Source organism: Salvelinus alpinus, unplaced genomic scaffold, assembly GCF_045679555.1.
Source record: "Salvelinus alpinus unplaced genomic scaffold, SLU_Salpinus.1 scaffold_40, whole genome shotgun sequence".
In the NCBI taxonomy this organism is placed as follows: Eukaryota; Metazoa; Chordata; class Actinopteri; order Salmoniformes; family Salmonidae; genus Salvelinus; species Salvelinus alpinus.
In genome coordinates this window covers 1,628,288-1,650,361 of record NW_027255981.1, presented here as the reverse complement: position 1 = coordinate 1,650,361, position 22,074 = coordinate 1,628,288, and the positions used below count along the sequence as shown (strand labels likewise).

At 42.0% G+C, this 22,074-nt stretch overlaps 2 protein-coding genes across 7 annotated transcripts in view; both read left to right on the top strand.

Annotated features, from left to right (window-relative positions):
• LOC139567039 (phosphofurin acidic cluster sorting protein 2-like) overlaps positions 1-13,902 on the top strand; it is a 97,881-nt gene extending 83,979 nt beyond the window's left edge. For all 4 annotated transcript variants that reach the window (XM_071388464.1, XM_071388465.1, XM_071388463.1 and 1 more), the window contains 6 exons: positions 82-124; positions 3,852-3,894; positions 4,264-4,402; positions 5,067-5,290; positions 5,649-5,762; positions 9,916-13,902. In XM_071388464.1, coding sequence (XP_071244565.1) covers positions 82-124; positions 3,852-3,894; positions 4,264-4,402; positions 5,067-5,290; positions 5,649-5,762; positions 9,916-10,034 — 682 coding nt within the window. In that variant the 3' untranslated portion in view covers positions 10,035-13,902. The remainder of the gene's footprint in view (positions 1-81; positions 125-3,851; positions 3,895-4,263; positions 4,403-5,066; positions 5,291-5,648; positions 5,763-9,915) is intronic.
• Positions 13,903-14,861: 959 nt separating this feature from the next.
• Positions 14,862-22,074, top strand: part of LOC139567033 (kinesin light chain 1-like) — a 41,521-nt gene continuing 34,308 nt past the window's right edge. For 2 of the 3 annotated variants that reach the window (XM_071388448.1, XM_071388449.1), the window contains exon 1: positions 14,862-15,189. The gene's annotated coding sequence lies outside the window, so the exon portion shown is untranslated. The remainder of the gene's footprint in view (positions 15,190-22,074) is intronic. The other variant, XM_071388450.1, reaches the window with a different exon arrangement.

Genomic DNA, 22,074 nt, shown 5'->3' with positions numbered 1-22,074 from the left:
CCATCACACCACCACATCCAAACAGGGAGTGTGTTAACGCGAAACTAACATTTGTTATATGTTATCCATTCGCTCCCTCAGCCCTGACGAGGACTCCTGTCAGAAGTTTGTGCCATTTATTGGGGTAAGAATATTCACTTGCAACGAAATAACTTGAGTGTTATCTTTGAGCGCTCATCTCCAGTTAGACTGGCAATTATCTGTCATTTATTTGAAGCTGTCAAGATAATACACAATGAGAACAGATTTTTATTGATAGCTGCTTTGAGGAAAGTTTTACTTGCAATGACTGTGATATGTGGTTGTTTTTTACTCTTACAGTGCATTCGTGAAGTATTCATCCCCTTTACTTTTTTTACATTTGTTATGTTACATTTTAAAATGGATTAAATTAAACATTTTCCTCTTAAATCTCCACACAATACCACAAACTGACAAAGCGAAAACAGGTTTTTGAAATTGAGCTCCGGTGCATCCTGTTTCCATTTATCAGCATTGAGATGTTTGTACAACTTGATTGGAGTCCGTCCACCTGTGGTAAATTCAATTGATTGGACATGATTTGGAAAGGCACACACCTGTCTATATAAGGTCCCACAGTTGACAGTGCATGTCAGAGCAAAAACCAAGCCATGACGTTGAATGAATTGTCCGTAGAGCTCCGAGAAAGGATTGTGTTTTGGCACAGCTCAGGGAAAGGGTATTCTTGCAGCATTGAAGGTCCCCAAGAACACAGTGGCCTCCATTATTCTTAAATGGAAGAAGTTTGGAAGCACCAAGACTTTTCCTAGAGCTGGCCGCCTGGCCAAACTGAACAGTCAGGGGAGAAGGGCCTTGATCAGGGTGGTGACCAAGAACCCGATGGTCACTCTGACAAAGCTCCAGAGTTCCTCTGTGGAGATGGGAGAACCTTCCAGGAGGCCTTGAAGGTTGAGTGGCCAGACAGAAGCCACTCCTCAGTAAAAGGCACACGACAGCCCGCTTGGAGTTTGCCAAAAGTCACCAGACCATGAGAAACAAGATTGAACTCTTTGGCCTGAATGCCAAGCGTCACGTCTGAAGGAAACCTGGCACCATCACTACCGTGAAGCATAGTGCTGGCAGCATCATGCTGTGGGGATGTTTTTCAGTGGCAGGGACTGGGAGACTAGTCAAGATCGAGGGAAAGATGAACGGAGCAAAGTACAGAGATATCCTTGATTAAAACCTGCTCCAGAGCACTCAGGACCTCAGACTGGGGCGAAGGTTCACCTTCCAACAGGACAACGACCCTATGCAAACAGCCAAGACAACGCAGGAGTGGCTTCTGGACAATTCTCTGAATGTCCTTGAGTGGCCCAGCCAGATCCCAGACTTGAACCAGATCGAACATCTCTGGGGAGACCTGAAAATAGCTGTGCAGTGACGCTCACCATCCAACCTGACAGGGCTTGAGAGGATCTGCAGAGAAGTATGGGAGAAACTCCCCAAATGCAGGTGTGCCAAGCTTGTAGCATCATACCCAAGAAGTCTCAATGCTGTAGTCTCTGCCAAAGGAGCTTCAACAAAGTACTAAGTAAAGGGTCTGAATGCTTATGTAAATGTGATATTTCCGTTTTAATTTGGGGTCACTTAGAAATGTCCTTGTTTTTGAAAGGAAAGTACATTTTTTGACCATTAAAATAACATCAAATTGATCAGAAATACAGTGTAGACATTGTTAATGTTGTAAATGACTAATGTAGCTGTAAACGGTAGATTAAAAAAGGCGTACAGAGGCCCGTTATCAGCAACTAGGCCCATTATCAGCAACCCTCACACTGTGTTCCAATGGCACGTTGTGTTAGCTAACCCAAGTTTATCATTTTAAAAGGGTAATTGATCATTAGAAAACCCTTTTGCAATTATGTTAGCGCAGCTGAAAACTGTGCTAAAAAAAATCTGATTCAAGAAGCAATACAACTGGCCTTTTTTTGACTAGTTGAGTATCTGGAGCATCTATCAAGGCACAAGGCGAGACCCAAATGCAGACACAGGAGGCAGATGGTTGGAGTCTTACAATATTTATTAATCCAAAGGGGTAGGCAAGAGAGTGGTCGTGGACAGGAAAAAAGGTCAAAACCAGATCAGAGTCCAGGAGATACAGAATGGCAGACAGGCTCATGGTCAAGGCAGGCGGGAACAAAGTCCAGAAACAGGAAAGGGACAAAACCGTGAGGACTAGAAAAAGGAGAATGCAAAAAGCAGGAGAATGGGAAAAATGCTGGTTGACTTGGAAACGACGAACTGGCACAGAGAGACAGGAAACACATGGATGAATACACTGGGAAAAATAAGCAACACCTGGAGGGGGGTGGAGACAATAACAAGGGCAGGTGAAACAAATCAGGGCGTGACAGCATCAGCATTTGTGGGTTCGATTACAGGCTCAAAATGGCCAGAATCAAAGAACTTTCTTCTGAAACTCGTCAGTCTATTCTTGTTCTGTGAAATGAAGGCTATTCTGTGTGAGAAATGCCAAGAAACTGAAGATCTCATGCAACACTGTGTACTACTCCCTTCACAGAACAGCGCAAACTGACTCTAACCAGAGTAGAAAGAGGAGTGGGAGGCCCCAGTGCGCACAACTGAGCAAGAGGACAAGTACATTAGTGTCTAGTTAGAGAAACAGATGCCTCACAAGTCCTCAACTGGCAGCTTCATTAAATAGTGCACGCAAACACCAGTCTCAACGTCAACAGTGAGGAGGCGACTCCGGGATGCTGGCCTTCTAGGCAGAGTTGCAAAGAAAACGCCATATCTCAGACTGGCCAATAAAAAGAAAAGATTAAGATGGGCAAAAGAACACAGACACTGGACAGAGGAACTCTGCCTAGAAGGCCAGCATCCCGGAGCCGCCTCTTCACTGTTGACGTTGAGTCCGTTTGTCAATTTCTAACCCTGGTCAGCTGTAAGTGCTGTTATTGTGAAGTGGAAACGTCTAGGAGCAACAACGGCTCAGCCGCGAAGTGGTAGGCCATACAAGCTCACAGAACGGTACAACCAAGTGCTGAAGCATGTACCGTGTAAAATCTTTCGTCCTCTGTTGCAACACTCACTACCGAGTTCCAAACTGCCTCTGGTAGCAGCGTCAGCACAATAACTCTTCGTGGGGAGCTTAATGAAATGGGTTTCCATGGCCGAGCAGCTGCACACAAGCCTAAGATCACCATGCACGATGCCAAGCGTCGGCTGGAGTGGTGTAAAGCTTGCCACTGTTGGACTCTGGTTCAGTGCAAATGTATTCTCTGGAGTGATGAATGACCCTTCACCGTCTGACAGACTAAACTGGGTTTGGCGGATGCTAGGAGAACGCTACCATAGTGCCAACTGTAAAGTTTGGTGGAGGAGGAATAACGGTCTGGGGCTGTTTTTTATGGTTCGGGCTAGGCCCCCTAGTTCCAGTATAGGGATATCTTAACGCTATAGCATACACTGACATTCTAGACGATTCTGTTCTTCCAACTTTGTGGCAACAGTTTGGGGAAGGCCCTTTTCTATTTCAGCATGACATTGCCCCCGTGCACAAAGCGAGGTTCATACAGAAATGGTTTGTCGAGATCGGTGTGGAAGAACTTGACTGGCCTGCACAGAGCCCTGACCCCAACCTCATCGAACACCTTTGGGATGAATTGGAACGTCAACTGCGAGCCAGGCCTTATCGCCCAACATCAGTGCCCGACCTCACTAATGCACGAGTGAGATGTTCGACAAGCAAGTGTCCACACACTTTTGGTCATGTATTGTACCTTGGTTAAATGTACTGACTGGGTAAGAGTGTCTGTTAAATTACCAAAATGTAAATCTCAATCGTGGTTTTTGTCCCCCCACAGCTGGTGAAAGTGGGCATCGTTGAGCACAACCTTTCGACCTCGAGTAAGACATCTTACTCTTTATTTTCCTTTGACCCTATGTTTGCTTTGTATTGTCTGATAATCCATTGTTTTGAATGAGATGGGAGGAAGAAGGGAAGACTGAGAGAGAAGGGGCCCAGCAGGCAAAATACTGTATGCATGACGTCTTAATCATGTAATATTTTTCTTGTAAAATGGTTTTCTGGTTAAAAGACATCATATAACTCTTTTACAACCACTGTTGCGCCTTTTTCATGACGAGATCAAGACGTCATGAGACAGACGTCATATTGGTTGTTAACTCGTTAGATAACCCGAATAAACCAGATAAAGATGCATTTTTCTGGTTACTTAAAGACGTTAACAAAACCTCCTCCTCCCTAATCCCCAGTGGACTCTGATGATGCTGTGATGGGGAGCATCAATATGCTGGCCTCCCCTCCCCCCCAGCCGGGACCACCCTACATGAAGGACCTGACCTGCACCCCGCCCCCTTCCCCCTCCGTCTCAGCCACCCTCGCCGGAGCCGGGTACGTACTGTACCCTAGCTGTCTTCTTAATGAATGTCTCTTTCCTTCCCTCATAACCATTATTTGATCTGAAGGTTCAACCTTATAACTGTACAATGGCTACAACCCCGACAGAGGCCCATTGGCCACAGTAGCCAATAAAACAATTTCAGAAGGTACAGACCACACCTTCCACATTAATTCGTTTCTTATTATATTTTGGGTTCTGATGGGGTAGGGCAGTTGAACTATGCTCATGAGGCATTTGTAAACTATATGTTATTAATTTAAATGGCAAAAGATAGACCAATCTGGAGTGAGTGACAAAGGATAGCCATCCTTCAAACACCCCACCCCACTTTCCTGCCACTCCCAGATGAATGACCTTTCTCCATCCAGATGTTCCTTGGAGACCAGATGTTGGGTAGGGTGAGGGAAGGGGGGAACGGCCACTTGTCTTCTGTGTTCCAGTCTTTCACTGGAGCTCTACTGTACCCTTTCTCTTCTTCCTTTTTATGACTTGACCTGTAAGTTGTACATAATGAACTAAACTGGCTACAGCCCCACACAAGTTCAGATGGTACTCTACCTTGCAGTTTGGGCCTTTTATCTTCCCTTTCATGCATACGAAACGCTCATATGACGTTCTTGTGACGTTTCTCTCCCATATCCCTCCGCCGTGCAGCTCTCCGGTGACGGGCGGGGAGGTGATGGGGCTCCAGGTGGACTACTGGGCATGTCACGGCGTCGACAAGAAGAAGGAAGGCGAGAAGCGAGACGTGGGCATCAAGAATACCCTGAAAAGCAACTTCCGCTCGCTGCAGGTGTCCCGCATCCCCAACGGGGGCGAGCTGACCCCTCCTCCCGGCATGGCCATGACGGTCGTCATGAAGGAGAAGAACAAGAAAGGTGGGTGTCGCTTCACTGAGAGCCGAAGAGTGTAATGCGTTATTACCCGGTTTAAGCGGTAATGCGACCTTACAACTCATAGCATGTTCTGGTTTTTCTTTATGAAAATGTGTGCCTGGTGAAGAAGACGTATTTTTCTGGTTGTAATCTAGTTATCTGGCCAAATACAGCAACAACCAGATTTTGTGTTTTATGTCGTCATGAAAAAGACGTATTTACCTTTTACCTTTACATCTTTAGTAAAAAGAAATATAATAATTGTAAAATAAATATTTTATTTTGTACCGTGTAAGGCAAATGATCTCTTTATTTTACTGATGTCCTCTCTCTCTTCACTTTCACACACTTTGATGAGCAGTGATATTCCTGAGTAAAAAGCCCAAGGAGAAGGAGGTGGACTCCAAGAGCCAGGTGATCGAGGGCATCAGCAGGCTGATCTGCACTGCCAAACACCAGCACACCATGCTGAGAGGTACAGGCCTGACAAACACACTCACACACACGTAAGCATACACACATACCCACACACAGGACTGTTGCGGTGACCGTCACCGTCAGTGCTTGACTTGGGCAGGAGCTCACCAGAGCTGAGTACTGGCACATCACATTTTCTACCGCTTGACCTCCTGTTCCTCGAATAGAACATTTGCTCAAAGTATTGTGGAGCTCCTGCACCTAAATATAAGCAGTACCTGCACCCAAAATGAGTACGGTCACCTATTTCAGTCCAAATCAAGTACTGCCGACCGTATTACCGCCACACCTGCAGTCATGAGTCATGACCGCAGTCAAATTCCACGTGACCGTTGAGTCACGGTATTCTCCTCTGGACATGTGTTAGTAGTACCCAACTCGCGCTCTATTGTCCCTCTAACAACTCTCACAGCAATGCTAATAGAATCGAAAAATCACATCAAACACTCATCAAAACAGTATGATGCTTTTAAAACTCACCTCACTGTGATTGATCAATTTGAAGAAAGTTCAACTGTAGGTTGAAACTGAGTGGAAAACATGGTCGCTGTGGATGTTGTTTCAAAGCCTAACATAACGAAATTGACAGCACTTTCTAAGGTGATGATTAGTTCAAAACACCCATACGCATAGGCCTATATATGAGTCCAACTGAAATTCAAATCATGATTGTGCCATTATACAATACAAAGCCTACCGCAATAGGCCTATTACGCACGGCATAAAAACTTAAAAAACAAGATAGATTTAAGTTATAGAAAGTAATTGTTCTACTCTAGCCTATACTCCCAAATGAAACAAGTTCTAGTAATCGCCTTTGAATGTGGACTGTATTATTAAGCATACTGGATGGACTGGTTACCTTACCTTATGCTACGTTCCAAACTTTCTATCCATGAGTCTGGGAGAGAACGTATAGGCCTAGGCGATGCTGTTGGTTCATTGATTGTGCAGGGTGGCTTACATAGTTGGCCTACAATTATAGTGAATTTTTATTCGAATTTGATTAGCCTGGTCATTTTTTATATTTCCACAACTAATAGGCTGACATTTCCTTTAGCCACAGAATCTCACCACCATGCTTCTCCCTCTCCTCCTCTCTCTCCTTCATTCCTTTCTCCAGCATGCAGAGAGAGGGGCTGTCAACAATATAACTGAAATATGTTTAGTTGTGAAAACGTTACTATGGTTTCCACCAAAAAGAGGAGGATCCCAGCTGCTACTATATTTATTTCTCAGCTGCTCATATTAAGCACATGCTCCACTATAAAACCGGAATAGCCTACCCGGCGTGATTGAAAAACGAACCATGGAAAGCGGCCTCCGTTTACTATTTGAGTGCACTTGATGAGAGAGCAGCGTGTGCAGCCTGAGTCAAGGAACAGAGCGCAAGCTTTTTTTTGCGACTTTCTCAAATCATCAATAGCCTATCGTCGCATCATGCAGCCCATACAATGGGGCAAAAAAGTATTTAGTCAGCGACCAAATGTGCAAGTTCTCCCACTTAAAAAGATGAGAGAGGCCTGTAAATTTCATCATAGGTACACTTCAACAATGACAGACAAAATGAGGAACAAAAATCCAGAAAATCACATTGTAGGATTTTTAATGAATTTATTTGCAAATTATGGTGGAAAATAAGTATTTGGTCACCTACAAACAAGCAAGATTTCTGGCTCTCACAGACCTGTAACTTCTTTTTTAAGTGGCTCCACTGTCCTCCACTCGTTACCTGTATTAATGGCACCTGTTTGAACTTGTTATCAGTATAAAAGACACCTGTCCACAACCTCAAACAGACACTCCAAACTCCACTATGGCCAAGACCAAAGAGCTGTCAAAGGACACCAGAAACAAAATTGTAGACCTGCACCAGGCTGGGAAGACTGAATCTGCAATAGGTAAGCAGCTTGGTTTGAAGAAATCAACTGTGGGAGCAATTATTAGGAAATGGAAGACATACAAGACCACTGATAATCTCCCTCGATCTGGGGCTCCACGCAAGATCTCACCCCGTGGGGTCAAAATGATCATTTACATTTTACATTTACATTTTAGTCATTTAGCAGACGCTCTTATCCAGAGCGACTTACAGTAGAGTGCATACATTTTATTACATTTTTTACATACTGAGACAAGGATATCCCTACCGGCCAAACCCTCCCTACCGGCCAAACCCTCCCTAACACGGACGACGCTATGCCAATTGTGCGTCGCCCCACGGATCTCCCGGTTGCGGCCGGCTGCGACAGAGCCTGGGCGCGAACCCAGCCCAGCCTGGGCGCGAACCCAGAGACTCTGGTGGCGCAGCTAGCACTGCGATGCAGTGCCCTAGACCACTGCGCCACCCGGGAGATATAAATCACAAGAACGGTGAGCAAAAATCCCAGAACCACACGGGGGGACCTAGTGAATGACCTGCAGAGAGCTGGGACCAAAGTAACAAAGCCTACCATCAGTAACACACTACGCCGCCAGGGTCTCAAATCCTGCAGTGCCAGACGTGTCCCCCTGCTTAAGCCAGTACATGTACAGGCCCGTCTGAAGTTTGCTAGAGAGCATTTGGATGATCCAGAAGAAGATTGGGAGAATGTCATATGGTCAGATGAAACCAAAATATAACTTTTTGGTAAAAACTCAACTCGTCATGTTTGGAGGACAAAGAATCCTGAGTTGCATCCAAAGAACACCATACCTACTGTGGAGCATGGGGGTGGAAACATCATGCTTTGGGGCTGTTTTTCTGCAAAGGGACCAGGACGACTGATCCGTGTAAAGGAAAGAATGAATGGGGCCATGTATCGTGAGATTTTGAGTGAAAACCTCATTCCATCAGCAAGGGCATTGAAGATGAAACGTGGCTGGGTCTTTCAGCATGACAATGATCCCAAACACACCGCCCGGGCAACGAAGGAGTGGCTTCGTAAGAAGCATTTCAAGGTCCTGGAGTGGCCTAGCCAGTCTCCAGATCTCAACCCCATAGAAAATCTTTGGAGGGAGTTGAAAGTCCGTGTTGCCCAGCAACAGCCCCAAAACATCACTGCTCTAGAGGAGATCTGCATGGAGGAATGGGCCAAAATACCAGCAACAGTGTGTGAAGACGTTTGACCTCTGTCATTGCCAACAAAGGGTATATAACAAAGTATTGAGAAACTTTTGTTATTGACCAAATACTTATTTTCCACCATAATTTGCAAATAAATTCATTAAAAATCCTACAATGTGATTTTCTGGATTTTTTTTCTCATTTTGTCTGTCATAGTTGAAGTGTACCTATGATGAAATTTACAGGCCTCTCTCATCTTTTTAAGTGGGAGAGCTTGCACATTTGGTGGCTGACTAAATACTTTTTTACCCCACTGTATATGTTTGGATTTCTGAGACATTCTAAGGTTTGTATCATTCACAACTTAAGTTATCAAATAACTCTAAATCTAGCGTATAGGACCTGTTTCAAATGATCACTTTTACACTCAACAAAGCCTTCATATGTGCACTCGCACCGGAATAGGACAAATATCCTTTTTATTTTATTCAGCTATATTCAAATTATATTCTTCTTATTATAAAATCATAATGTCACGGGACTTATAAGCATATCTTGTCTGCTAAATGAACTAGCCTACAGCGTATGGCGCGGAGCATAGCCAGATGACATATATTCTCTTCTTCTGAAATACATTTTCTTTGTATAATAATGGTTCCTTAGACCTGCCTAAAATAAATAATGGATTCATTGTGATGGTGTGTCTATTAAATGTAGATGTTCCAAAGGTGCACATCAGCAGCGTGTATGCGTGGAGGCTGAACGTGTTTATGTTAATTAACGGCAAATTACCGCGAGACCGACAGTAATTCGACAATAAACGGCTGACGAAATGTCACGACCGACACAGCCCTCCCCACACATCCCACTCTGCATCCCTTCAACGCAAGCACGCATCCACATGTTCAATAATACATGTACACGACATACTCATTCTGTTTATACACATACTGTAGAGTATGTGCTGGAGACATACACACACATAGGTTCATGTGAATACCCTGAATAGCCTCAACTCAATTTGAGTCTTTAAGATGTGCAATATTGCCACCAAGTGGTTGAAAATGAACACTTTTGCATCTCTCTCCTCTCTCTCTCTCTATAGTGTCCATTGACGGTGTGGAGTGGAATGACGTCAAGTTTTTCCAGCTGGCCGCCCAGTGGCCCACTCACGTCAAGCACTTCCCTGTTGGCATCTTCGGCTACACCAAGCCTGCCATGTGACATATCACTGCCACCTAAACCCAAGTATGGGTAGCTGCAGCCCAATATGGCGACCGGAGTATGGGCAAGCGGGTGTGTCGAAAGGAGTGGGTGTATGGAAAGCTAATCAGCTAATTGGGCATCGGCTAATTGCCACTCAAGACCGTTTTGCATGGCTGATACGAGTCAATAAGCCACCGACCACTGGCTTATTGTGTCACGTTGTCGCCAGTGGTAGCTAACATGGCAATTTTTTTCTCTCCCATGATTTTGTTTCCAATAGGATAGAAGCCTACACAAGAAATAACTAATGTTGATAACCATTGAGATTTCACATTGATACATACATACAGTCTACTCAATGGGCAGGGCATGAAGGGCAACAACACCTGGACACAGTGTCCTTGCTCCCGCTTTGCCAAGCACTACTGTCCCGGTGTGAGAAGTAGCTATTTAGTAGCCAATATCAGGGTGACAGTCACAGTGAGCATACGCATGCAAGCAATAGTACACCCATCATCAGTACTTTTAATTAAAAAAATAAACAATTGTCAGTTTTACAACTTAAAAGGTACAATTATTTGTGTAAAACTAACAGCGAAATACGAATCAAACTCAAGTCCAAACTCTCTCAGTACGATAGTTGTGTGGTAAGAACCGGAACAAAAAGAAATTGTCTAACCCACTGGTTCAAAAAGAGCAAAAATCTAAATGTGCACCCCTTTGGGTCCCCAGGACCAGGATTGAGAACCAGTGGTCTAACCTATAGCAGAGCGCTTTCGACACACCCACTCCTTTCCACACGCCCACTACTTTCCTTTCGACACACCCACTCGCCCATACTCCGGTCGACATATTGGGCTGCAGCTACTCCCTTCTCTCTAAACCCTGACCCCAGAACAGCCCTTATCTCCCATAGAGAGAGACAAGCTGGATTCCATTCTGAAAAATCACTCCCCTCCCTCTTTTGATATTTGTATTTACTAGATATTGAGGCTATAAATATGGTAATAGCTCCATCAAGTGAAGATTATAGGTCCTTATATGCTGGTTCCCAATGTTTCAAAATTCAATGATTAGAAATAGATTTCTAAGTCTAAGTTTGAAATGAATCCAACTCTCCATGGGCTCTCCAAGTTACAGAAGGTAGTGGGGAAAGCTGGGAGTAATCCACCAGATTGGAACCCAGCCGAGGCTGCTCTGACTAAGCAAAAAACGTAAACAAACCCCCTAGTCCTTTTCCTGTGGAAACTGTCCTATTACAAACCTGTGTTCCCAGTATAAAATGGATGTTGTTGTCAACGTCAAATGTTACTGTTATATACACCAGCAAAAAAAGAAGGAAAAAAATGTATGCTGCCTTTTTAAGTATAATAGTGTATATTGTGGTTAGACATGTATAATGCCCACCGGTAATGGCAGCTTTGTTGGCACTTTCTTTTGTTACTATATTATTATTTCTGTGAAATCCTATATTGGTAAATGTCCTGTATATAATGCAAGAGGATTGAAGGGGTGCATTGGAGTGTGTTCGCAGTGTGTGCCGGGAGGCAGTGTGTGTTACTGATTTTTAAGGGAAAGGGTGGGATGCTAAGAGAGGAATTGCTGTGAAATTTGCAGAGGAACCCCTCTTGCTAAATGGAGATGTATTTCGTTCTCTTTTTTTTATTGAGAAAAGTGACTTAAGTTTTTGATACACTACTTTCAAGCTAGTATACTTGCCTTTTTGATTTCGAAGCGCATTTTACGGAAACAGAATAGGGACAATCTGTAACCAAGAAACTTGGCACTGTATAACGAGAGGCGTTCATCAGAGAGTGGGATGTATCCTTAGACGAGTTCAATGCAGGGACTTCACTTGTGAATTTGTGAAGAGGGCCGTAGGTGCATGCAAGAATTTCTGGACACAAACGTGAATAGGAGAGAGAAGAGAGAGAGAGAGGGGGAGGACAAGGAAAGAAGGAAACAAATGTCTTGTTCCCAGTGCCCTGCTCTAACACACCTGATTAGCCTACTGTCTCTGCAAAGGGCTCAGCAATACAGTTTTCAGTAATACCCTTCTCACACTACTACTGAGTTGATCCAAGCTGTACTGCACTGGCCTGGTTAAGCATCCATTATAGTTGCTGGAACTGTGTTCAAAATGACCAGGTGAAAAGAAAATGCAGTTGAACACATAGTACAGTTTGGCTTGGTACAGTAGTGTGAAAAGGGTATAAGAATTCCCCAGTGCGTTGCTCGGTTCTTAAAACTATTTACCGGTGACTTTGAAGTGGTTCTTTTTTCTAACTTCATCCATTCTGAAAGACAGCAATCCCTTTACGAAACTAGCGTGCCGGTATTCAACGATGAACAAATTGCTGTCGACTGTTCTCTGTTTTTATAGTCTCTTTAAAGATAGACCCACTCATAGCGTTGAGTCAAAAAGGGCCACGGGCTTCATTGGTTTTTAGGGAATTGCCAGGATTGACCCTGGGTGCATTGTGAGGGACCGTTTTCATGTCAGCAATGTTTCTGTATTGTGTGTTGATGTTTTCTTTCACGAGGTGTGTTTTCTCGTAGACCTATGAGGGAAAATAACGCCCTGTGCCTCGTCAGTCGAGGCTATGCAGGACACCGGAAGGAACTTGGAAGTCAAAACATCAGATTCCTTCCTTAGTTATTTCGCCTCCGTCTTTTGACCTAGTATGTTTGTGTTGTCTAATGTGACTTGACACGAAAATGCATTTCATTTGGATGAAAGTGTGTTTTGGAGACTTAAGTGTGTGTGTTTGTGTGTGCATGCGTTGATAAGGGATACTGTGTAACCCCATTTGTCAATTTCAACCCTTTGAAAACTATGGCTTCACTTGCGATTAGATGCTACATCTATGGTATTACATTTTATGTATTTATTGTTCATCTTCAGTGGTAGCTGATTTTAACAACAGTGTATGTTAAAGTATATTTTATCCTCATGCATTGCTGACCGTCAAGGTGTCTCGTGTTTTGCCTCGGAAAGAGGAAAAGTCTTCGGTCAATCCCACTCATTTGACTGTACAATGTTCCACTATTTCATGATACAAATATACACTATATATATATATATATATATATATAAAAGTATGTGGACACCCCTTCAAATTAGTGGATTTGGCTATTTCAGCCACACCCATTGCTGACAGGTGTATATAAAATCAAGCAGAGCCGAGTAATCTCCATAGTCAAACATTGGCAGTAGAATGGCCTTTCTGAAGAGCTCAGTGACTTTCAACGTGGCACTGTCATAGGATGCCACCTTTCCAACAAGTCATTTTGTCAAATTTCTGCCCAGCTAGAGCTGCCCTGGTCAACTGCATATTCATGCCCATGATTTTGGAATGAGATGTTCGATGACCAGGTGTCCACATACTTTTGGTCATGTAGTGTATGTATACATAACTGATACTTAAATGTGTTCCACTACTTCATAATACATATTTATATTATAGCACTACTTTTGGGAAGTCAATCGGCACCAAGTAATACCTAGGAAAAACTGGACAGTCTAATGTCTCCAACATTGAGCTTTACAGCTCTTTTACGTATAGTTAAAGTTTGCATATGTTTTTGCACAAACATTATTTTAAATGATGTGACAGTTTTCTTTCTTTTTTAAATGAACCACTAAAAGAATACAAGGTAAAATCTCTTGTTTTTATGATGTCATGTTTCATATCAGTTTTTGTTTATTGAAATATTCTTTGTTTTATTTACATCTTACTCTTTATTAAGTTTTTGTATGGCCATTTTATTATTCTAACCCTTTTTAAGAAAAGAGTTGAGCTCTTTTGTAAAGAAATTCTGTTTGGAAATTGGGTTTTGAAGTGTTGTAAGTGAAAAACAGGCTATTAAAGGAGTGTTGAGAGAATTTGCGTTGTTTTATTAGTGGGAAAGATACTCATGTGGTCATAATACCATGTAGCTATTAACCATACTGAGAGTTGTCTTTGCATACAGAACACACACACACAGAATATGAGTTCATATCTGAGGCTGGAGAGTGTTACATGGTGTTGTATTTTCCTTACCAACAGCAGATGGCAGTGTCATTGTACACATCTGAATCATGATATGAATCTTTCAATTTAATGTTAATATTGTCAGACATTCCACACACCAGAGCTTAATTTCATACTAATAAATTCCGATCCAACTTTGGTTGTCAAATATGAAGCCTACACCCTACCTCTGTGCCGCTCAGAGTCAAATCAAAATGTATTTGTCACATACACATGGTTAGCAGATGTTAATGCGAGTAGCGAAATGCTTGTGCTTCTAGTTCTGACCATGCAGTAATATCTAACAACTACCTTATACACACAAGTGTAAAGGAATGAATAAGAATATGTACATAAAAATATATGAATGAGTGATGGCCGAACGGCATAGGCAAGATGCAGTAGATGGTATAGAGTACAGTATATACATATGAGATGAGTAATGTAGGGTATGTAAACATTATATAAAGTGGCATTGTTTAAAGACAGGTCTGCTGATGAGTTGACATTAAGTTGTGAAATACTGAATTATAATTTTTTACTATGTTTTTTGGTTAGGCCTATTTATTTATTTTACAACTAGGTTATTAATCAAATCAACACATTTTATGTATTTGCTATGTAGACTAGTTGAAGGCAAGTGTACATTAACATTTATAAAATAAATGGGGGATTTATTTATTTATATGACCAATGATGTATCTTTGGAAATTATGCATTTGGATTTGTTATTCATACCGTCAGTCAGTGCCATTCACACACAGCCTCTGTGCAGCCACGCCCGAAAAAAATCCAATACATGACGACGTCATTAAGAACTTTCGCTGTGGATGCTGGGAGATCAATAACCAAGGAAGACATTTTGGATTTAAAACGAGCTCACTTAGTGGTTGACGAAAATATGCTCCGTTGGCAACACCATTTATCATTGCGGTCACCATGATATTCAGTTAGAATGTATCGTCAAATGGGTTTGTCAGTTGTGCGCAATGAAATGGCGTCGTTGTGAAAAATTCCACGCATTTATCCCAAACCATATTGCCGCGCTCATCTGCGAATTCTGTTGGGATAGGTTTCTTGCTGGCTCAGCTGTGTGTATGTACATCGAGAAGGCTCCTATAGTTCCTGGCTGTCCTACGAGGAAATAACCAATTTAGGTATGTAACCACATGCATATAGGAGCATCTGTTTTTGTCTTGGCTCACAGAATTCAACACTGCATAAGAAAGAACACAGAGGCAGTGTGATTGTTCTTGCCCTATTGACTAACGTTACACAGCTACAGACAGTAAGTAGCCTATAATAACATTCCTTGTAAAGGCCTATTTTATTTATACTGGAAAAAATAAACGCACCATTTCACTGAGTTACAGTTCATTTAAGGAAATCAGTCAATTGAAATAAATTCTTTAGGCCCTCACATGACTGGGCAGGGGTGCATCCCATTGATTGATGCACGAACGCCCTCGCTATCTTCATGCTATTGTCTAGATGCGAGGCGTGGTTTGACGTGACCACGCCCCCGAGTAGAATATAGCCGTATTTATATTTAATATTTAATTCACTTCAGTTTGGCGGCATCCTAAGCAGACTGCTGACACTTGTCGTTTCAATAAAGGTTTTCAGCAGCTTCGTCGTTATTAACATAATTGGCTTTCAAAACAAGATTTGCATGATACTTATTCTGCCACTAATTTGTTAGCTGACATGCTAGGACTAACAGTAAAGCTGTTGCAGTATTCTTAAGTCACTGTTTGTTTACCCATAGCTGGGGATACAATCCTACCAAATGGCCCAAAGTTGTCTATGGTGATGTCTACATCTACTTGTTGGAATCTCCGGTTTTGCATATACCGGTGTCCTAGCTAACTAGCCAACATTGTCACCCCCGCCTCTTCTTCTTTGGTGTTTATTGGTGATTGGCATTCAACGTTACCGCCACCTACTGTACTGGAGCATCCCCGCTTCGCGCCTGTACTGGAGTCCTAGCGTAAAAATGGACCAATAGAAGTATGAAGGGGGCTGCAATTTCACCCTTCTCATGGGACCAGGAGTTTTATTTTGGGAGTGCTGTGTGACTATGAAAACAAAATCTCCCAGATAATTATTGTAATGATAACGTTTTGCTGTACTGTTTAAGTGCCCTAGAAAAACAAGGGAGTGCAGATTCGTTTGTCATGGTGTCACCATCACTGCAGCGAAAACAGCTTGCTTGTTGCCCAACTAGGTCTTACAGTATATCGGCCTGACCGCATTTTACATTAATAAACCATGTCGTGGGCTGTTCTAAAACTACTCGCTCGTCAACGTCGATAACCATTTGTTTACACTTCAGTCATGTTACCTCGTTGGCTAATAACCTGGCAACTTTACCAGTATATCCACACATTTTGGGGGCACAGAAAGGAAAAGGGATAGCTCCTTCAGGAGATCAATGATCATCATTGAATGACAGATCTCTTGCATGTCCTCATCACAAACCTGCCGGGCTTTTTTTCTCAATGTAATGCATCTCAATAAATTCCACAAATGACTTTAATTTCAATGACTGGTATTCTTATCAAGTTTTTATTTTATTTATTTTTTTACAGATTTCCATATTAGTTTCTAGGGCACAACGTGCTTCCAAAAGTATCTAGAATTTAAGTTGGGAGCACCAGTGTTACAAATAACAATGCTGGTTTTTCCTAATAACAGGCATCAAACGATTTGAGCAGAGATGCTTGTCCAGTCCACTTTGCCTTGTATTTACTGGAGTGGAGAAGTTAAATCAAGGCCAGTGAAGAAATAGTGACCTTTGGACTGCAGACAGCTCATAACAGCAGTCAAATATGTCACTGGATCTGAAAGAGTGAGATAAAAGGAAGAAATTGGTCCCCTAGTTACAGTTTTACCAGACAGGTGCTCAAATGCACACACCCAGAAGACATACAGTACTGTATGAAATCTTTTGTTCCTCTGTAAATATTTTCATAGTAGTGTGCAATGAAGATTCCTCTCAGCGTGCTCTGTTAAATAAATGTATGCTCTGGTGGTGAAACCTTGAAGCAGGCTGGCACAAACAGTAATAGGCCTATAATTGACCCTCGTGATGCTGTAAAATGTGCACTCTTGGACTACGACTTTTGAAATCATGTTGGGTCCTTGCCCTCTTCGTCAGACAAATGTACATACAAAGAGGCCTACGAAACCGACAATATCTGAAACATTTAATAGCTACTACACTTTGAAGAGAACATCTCCATTTGACTATTATTCCTTCCATTCCATATGTATTCCTATCATTACCCATGTCTCATAACAATTTTACCAGTGCAGGGAATTGAAGCATGAATAAGGTTGTGCTTTTATCTCCAGTTGAATGGTTCGCAACACTCAGGGGAAATACTTTTCATTGTCTCTTGTCAACGTAAATACTCCAGACCACAAGGTGGCAGTAGTTTGTTTGGTTTGTGCCTGCTGTAGATTGCTAATGTTAGCTAGCTAGTATTGGTAGTAAGCCCTTGATACTAGCCAGATGGCCATAACTAGCGTAGCTCAACATTTTGTAATTAAATCACAATGGGTTCGTTTTGAATGAAGCCGCTGCCTGTAAACCTCTGAGATTCAGTGGAGAAGCTAGCTATGCTGTGCAACTGGCAAGTGGTGATACTAACCGTTAAGCTAGCAAGTGAACTGGCACTGGCAGTATGGGATAATGGATAGTGAATTGTATTATTTCCTCATCTTGCTAGATAGCTCGCTTAGTAAATACATTTGTGTTGTGTACATTGTGCTGCACGTACCACCCCATTTAGTTTCATGTGAAGTGTGTGACTGCCTTTCTCAGTTGGCTAGCTAACGAGCTAGTGCATATCAAACTTAACAAAAAAATCCTTCAAAACACAAAAAAAATCCTTCAAGCACAAAATTCCTGAGCTAGATGTAAAGACTGTTGTTTTTCCTTTTTCTTGTCACTGTCAGCTCCTTCACGTGGAGGTTCATGCTCTCTGATTGGATCAGTCGGCCACTGCCGAGCATTGCGATTCTACAAATGGAAACGGCAGGTTCGACAGTACCAGGTCTAGCAAGAGAAGGGACGGCCTCATACTGTGCTAAGCACCTATCGTCAGTCAGATTTCTTGTGTGTCTGACCTATTGGAGCAGGGGTGGGCAATTTCAGTCCTCGAGGGCCTGATTGGTGTCACAGTTTTGCCCCAGCTGATTCCAATAATCACATCATCATGATCTTCAGTATAGAATACAATTTGATTAATCAGCTGTGTTTGCTAGGGATGGAGAAAAAGTGTGACACCAATCAGGCCCTCGAGGACTGGAGTTGCCCACCCCTGTATTAGAGGGAGGAGGAAATAAATGAATCGGAGAGAAATGCTGTAAAATCATAAAACCTCCATTTACTGCTCTAGCTTATATGTATAAGAAAAGGTACTAGCCTTGCACAAATAGGGAATCATGTTCTTCAGGACTGAATTTAGGTATCATGTTGAATCAATACATGTTCAGGGCCATATTGATTTGGAGTTCTTATTCCTGTTTCCTCATGTAGCTAACTTGAGAGAGATAAATTGTGTGTTGTAAATTTCAAGCTTGTTTTTTCATAAAACGCATCCTATTAATACCACTATCTGATTACTGCTCTCAAACCAGACGGGTTGGGATTTCTATTGATATTCTAGTAATGGAGATGAGTGACAAGAAGACACAGCCAAGAGACTGAAGAGACAATTATCTCAGATCTCTACTTGTGCTAGTTATTCGCTCCTTTTGCCTCGCTCTGGCAGGTAGGTGCGTTGGGCCAGCAAATGAAAGGTTGCTGGATCGAATCCCCAAGCTGTCAAGGTAAAAAAAAAAGCTGTCGTTCTGTCCCTGAGCAAGGCCCACTGTTCCCCCGAGTGACGATATTTTTATTTTAAGGCAGCCCCCCCCGCACCTCTCTAATTCAGAGGGGTTGGGTTAAACGCAGAAGACATTTCAGTTGACTAGGTACATCTGACTAGGTAGGTATCCCTCTTTCCCTTTCCTTCTGCCTCACTGTGAAAGAGGCAGCGTGGCATTTGAACCAGCATCAATGATTCATTGCTATGACTCACCATAGTCAGACTGGTTGGAAAATGTAAAATGTAAAGTGTTGATTTCGAAAAGAGAGTTCTGAGAAATGTGAAGTTATATGGATCTCAAGTCCACACATGTGTCCATTATAGTCTAAAGGCCTTCAGTGTATCAAAGCAAGAAGAGTTCTGTGAGCATCAATGCATTATTTTCATTTTATATTGTGTACAAATAGGCCTACCTATGTTCACATGCAGTAAATCAACCATTCCGCCACAGTTGGGCGGAAACGTTATGGGAAAGTGTAGTCTTACGAATAAACACAGGAAGAAACCCTGAGGAACCAGACACGAAATGCTGAGCGAAGCCTATGATGTCTAGTCCAGAGCAAGACTTAATGGCATGCATGTGTGACCTAGGCCTGTAAGCATGTGGTAATTTTAGCGAACACCACTGTTAGGTAGCTTATATTATTGAATGTGCACTTTGCACAGTCTTGTATATCTCGATCCTTGCAGTCAACTTGTGAGAGGCTATGTTATTGATTGTTGAATGAGTTAATGGATACATTAGAAGGCTGCAGATGCATTTGTTCAAGACTCAAGTAGAGGTCGACCGATTAACTTCTCTGGGATATGTGGGACGCTAACGTCCCACTTGGCCAAAAGCCAGTAAAAATGCAGAGCGCCAAATTCAAATAAATTACTATAAAAATCAAACTTTCATGAAATCACACATGAGACACCAAGTTAAAGCTACACTTGTTGTGAATCCAGCCAACATGTCTGATTTCAAAAAGGATTTATGGCGAAAGCAAACGATGCTATTATCTGAGTTAGCACCATAGTAAACAAAGAGAGAAGCATATTTCAACCCTGCAGGCGAGACACAAAACGCAGAAATAAAAATATAATTCATGCCTTACCTTTGACGAGCTTCTGTTGTTGGCACTCCAATATGTCCCATAAACATCACAAATGGTCCTTTTGTTGGATTAATTCCGTCGATATATATCCAAAATGTCAATTTATTTGGCGCGTTTGATCCAAAAAAACACCGGTTCCAACTTGTGAAACGTGACTACAAAATATCATATAAGTTACCTGTAAACTTTGCCAAAACATTTCAAAGTACTTTTGTAATACAACTTTAGGTATTTTTTTAACGTAAATAATCGATAAAATTGAAGGCGGGATGATCTGTGTTCAATACAGTATTAAAACAAACTGTAGCCAGCCTTCTGGTTACAGTTTGTGACCCTGATTCAAAATGTCCGTACATTATTACACAAAGGAAAAACCCTCAACCAATTTCTAAAGCTTGTTGACATCCAGTGGAAGCGGTAGGAACTGCAAGAAGGTCAATTAGAAATCTGTATTCCCAATGAAAATCCATTGAAAGGAGAGTGACCTCAAAAAAATTTAAATCTGAATGGGTGGTCCTCGGGGTTTCGCCTGCTAAATAAGTTCTGTTATACTCACAGACATGATTCAACCAGTTTTAGAAACTTCAGAGTGTTTTCTATCCAAATCTACTAACAATATGCATATCTTATCTTCTGGGGATGAGTAGCTGGCAGTTGAATTTGGGTATGCTTTTCATCCAAACGTGAAAATGCTGCCCCCTATCCTAGAGAAGTTAATCGGAATGGCCGATTTCAAGTTTTGATAACAATCGGAAATCGGTATTTTCGGAAATCGGTATGAGCCGCCTGGCTCATTGCGAACTAATTTGCCAGAATTTTACGTAATTATGACATAACATTGAAGGTTGTGCAATGTAACAGGAATATTTAGACTTATGGATGCCACCCGTTAGATAAAATACGGAACGGTTCCGTATTTCACTGAAAGAATTAACGTTTTGTTTTCGAGATTATAGTTTCCGGATTCGACCATATTAATGACCTAAGGCTCGTATTTCTGTGTGTTATTATGTTATAATTAAGTCTATGATTTGATAGAGCAGTCTGACTGAGCGATGGTAGGCACCAGCAGGCTCGTAACCATTCATTCAAACAGCACTTTCGTGCGTTTTGCCAGCAGCTCTGCTGTTTATGACTTACTTCAAGCCTATCAACTCCCGAGATTGGGCTCGTGTAACCGATGTGAAATGGCTAGCTAGTTAGCGGGGTGCGCGCTAATAGCGTTTCAAACGTCACTCGCTCTGAGACTTGGAGTGGTTGTTTCCCTTGCTCTGCATGGGTAACGCTGCTTCAAGGGTGGCTGTTGTCGTTGTGTTCCTGGTTTGAGCCCAGGGAGGAGCGGGACGGAAGCTATACTGTTACACTGGCAATACTAAAGTGCCTATAAGAACATCCAATAGTCAAAGGTATATGAAATACAAATCGTATAGAGAGAAATAGTCCTATAATAACGACAACCTAAAACTTCTTACCTGGGAATATTGAAGACTCATGTTAAAAGGAACCACCAGCTTTCACATGTTCTCATGTTCTGAGCAAGGAACTTAAACGTTAGCTTTTTTACATGGCACATATTCCACTTTTACTTTCTTCTCCAACACTTTGTTTTTGCATTATTTAAACCAAATTGAACATGTTTCATAATTTATTTGACACTAAATTGATTTTATTGATGTATTATATTAAGTTAAAATAAGTGTTCATTCACTATTGTTGTAATTGTGATTATTACAAATACATTAAAAAAAATTGGCCGATTAATCGGTATCGGCTTTTTTTGGTCCTCCAATCGGTATCGGCGTTGAAAAATAATAATCGGTCGACCTCTAGACTCAAGTAAGGCTGTCAATCTTAAAGTTACTTTCTGTAACATTTGTACTTGCAAATGTCAGTGGAAGAAGTGAAGAGCACGAAGTCAGGTTCTTCAAAAGATGGTTGCTTAGCCAATCCACCATCAGTATAAGCAGCAGTATCTTCCTGTTTCGCTATACTCATGTTTATGGAAGATCAAAATGTAAACAGTAGGCTACATCAATTTCACCACTTTGCAAAGAAGGCTTTTTTGATT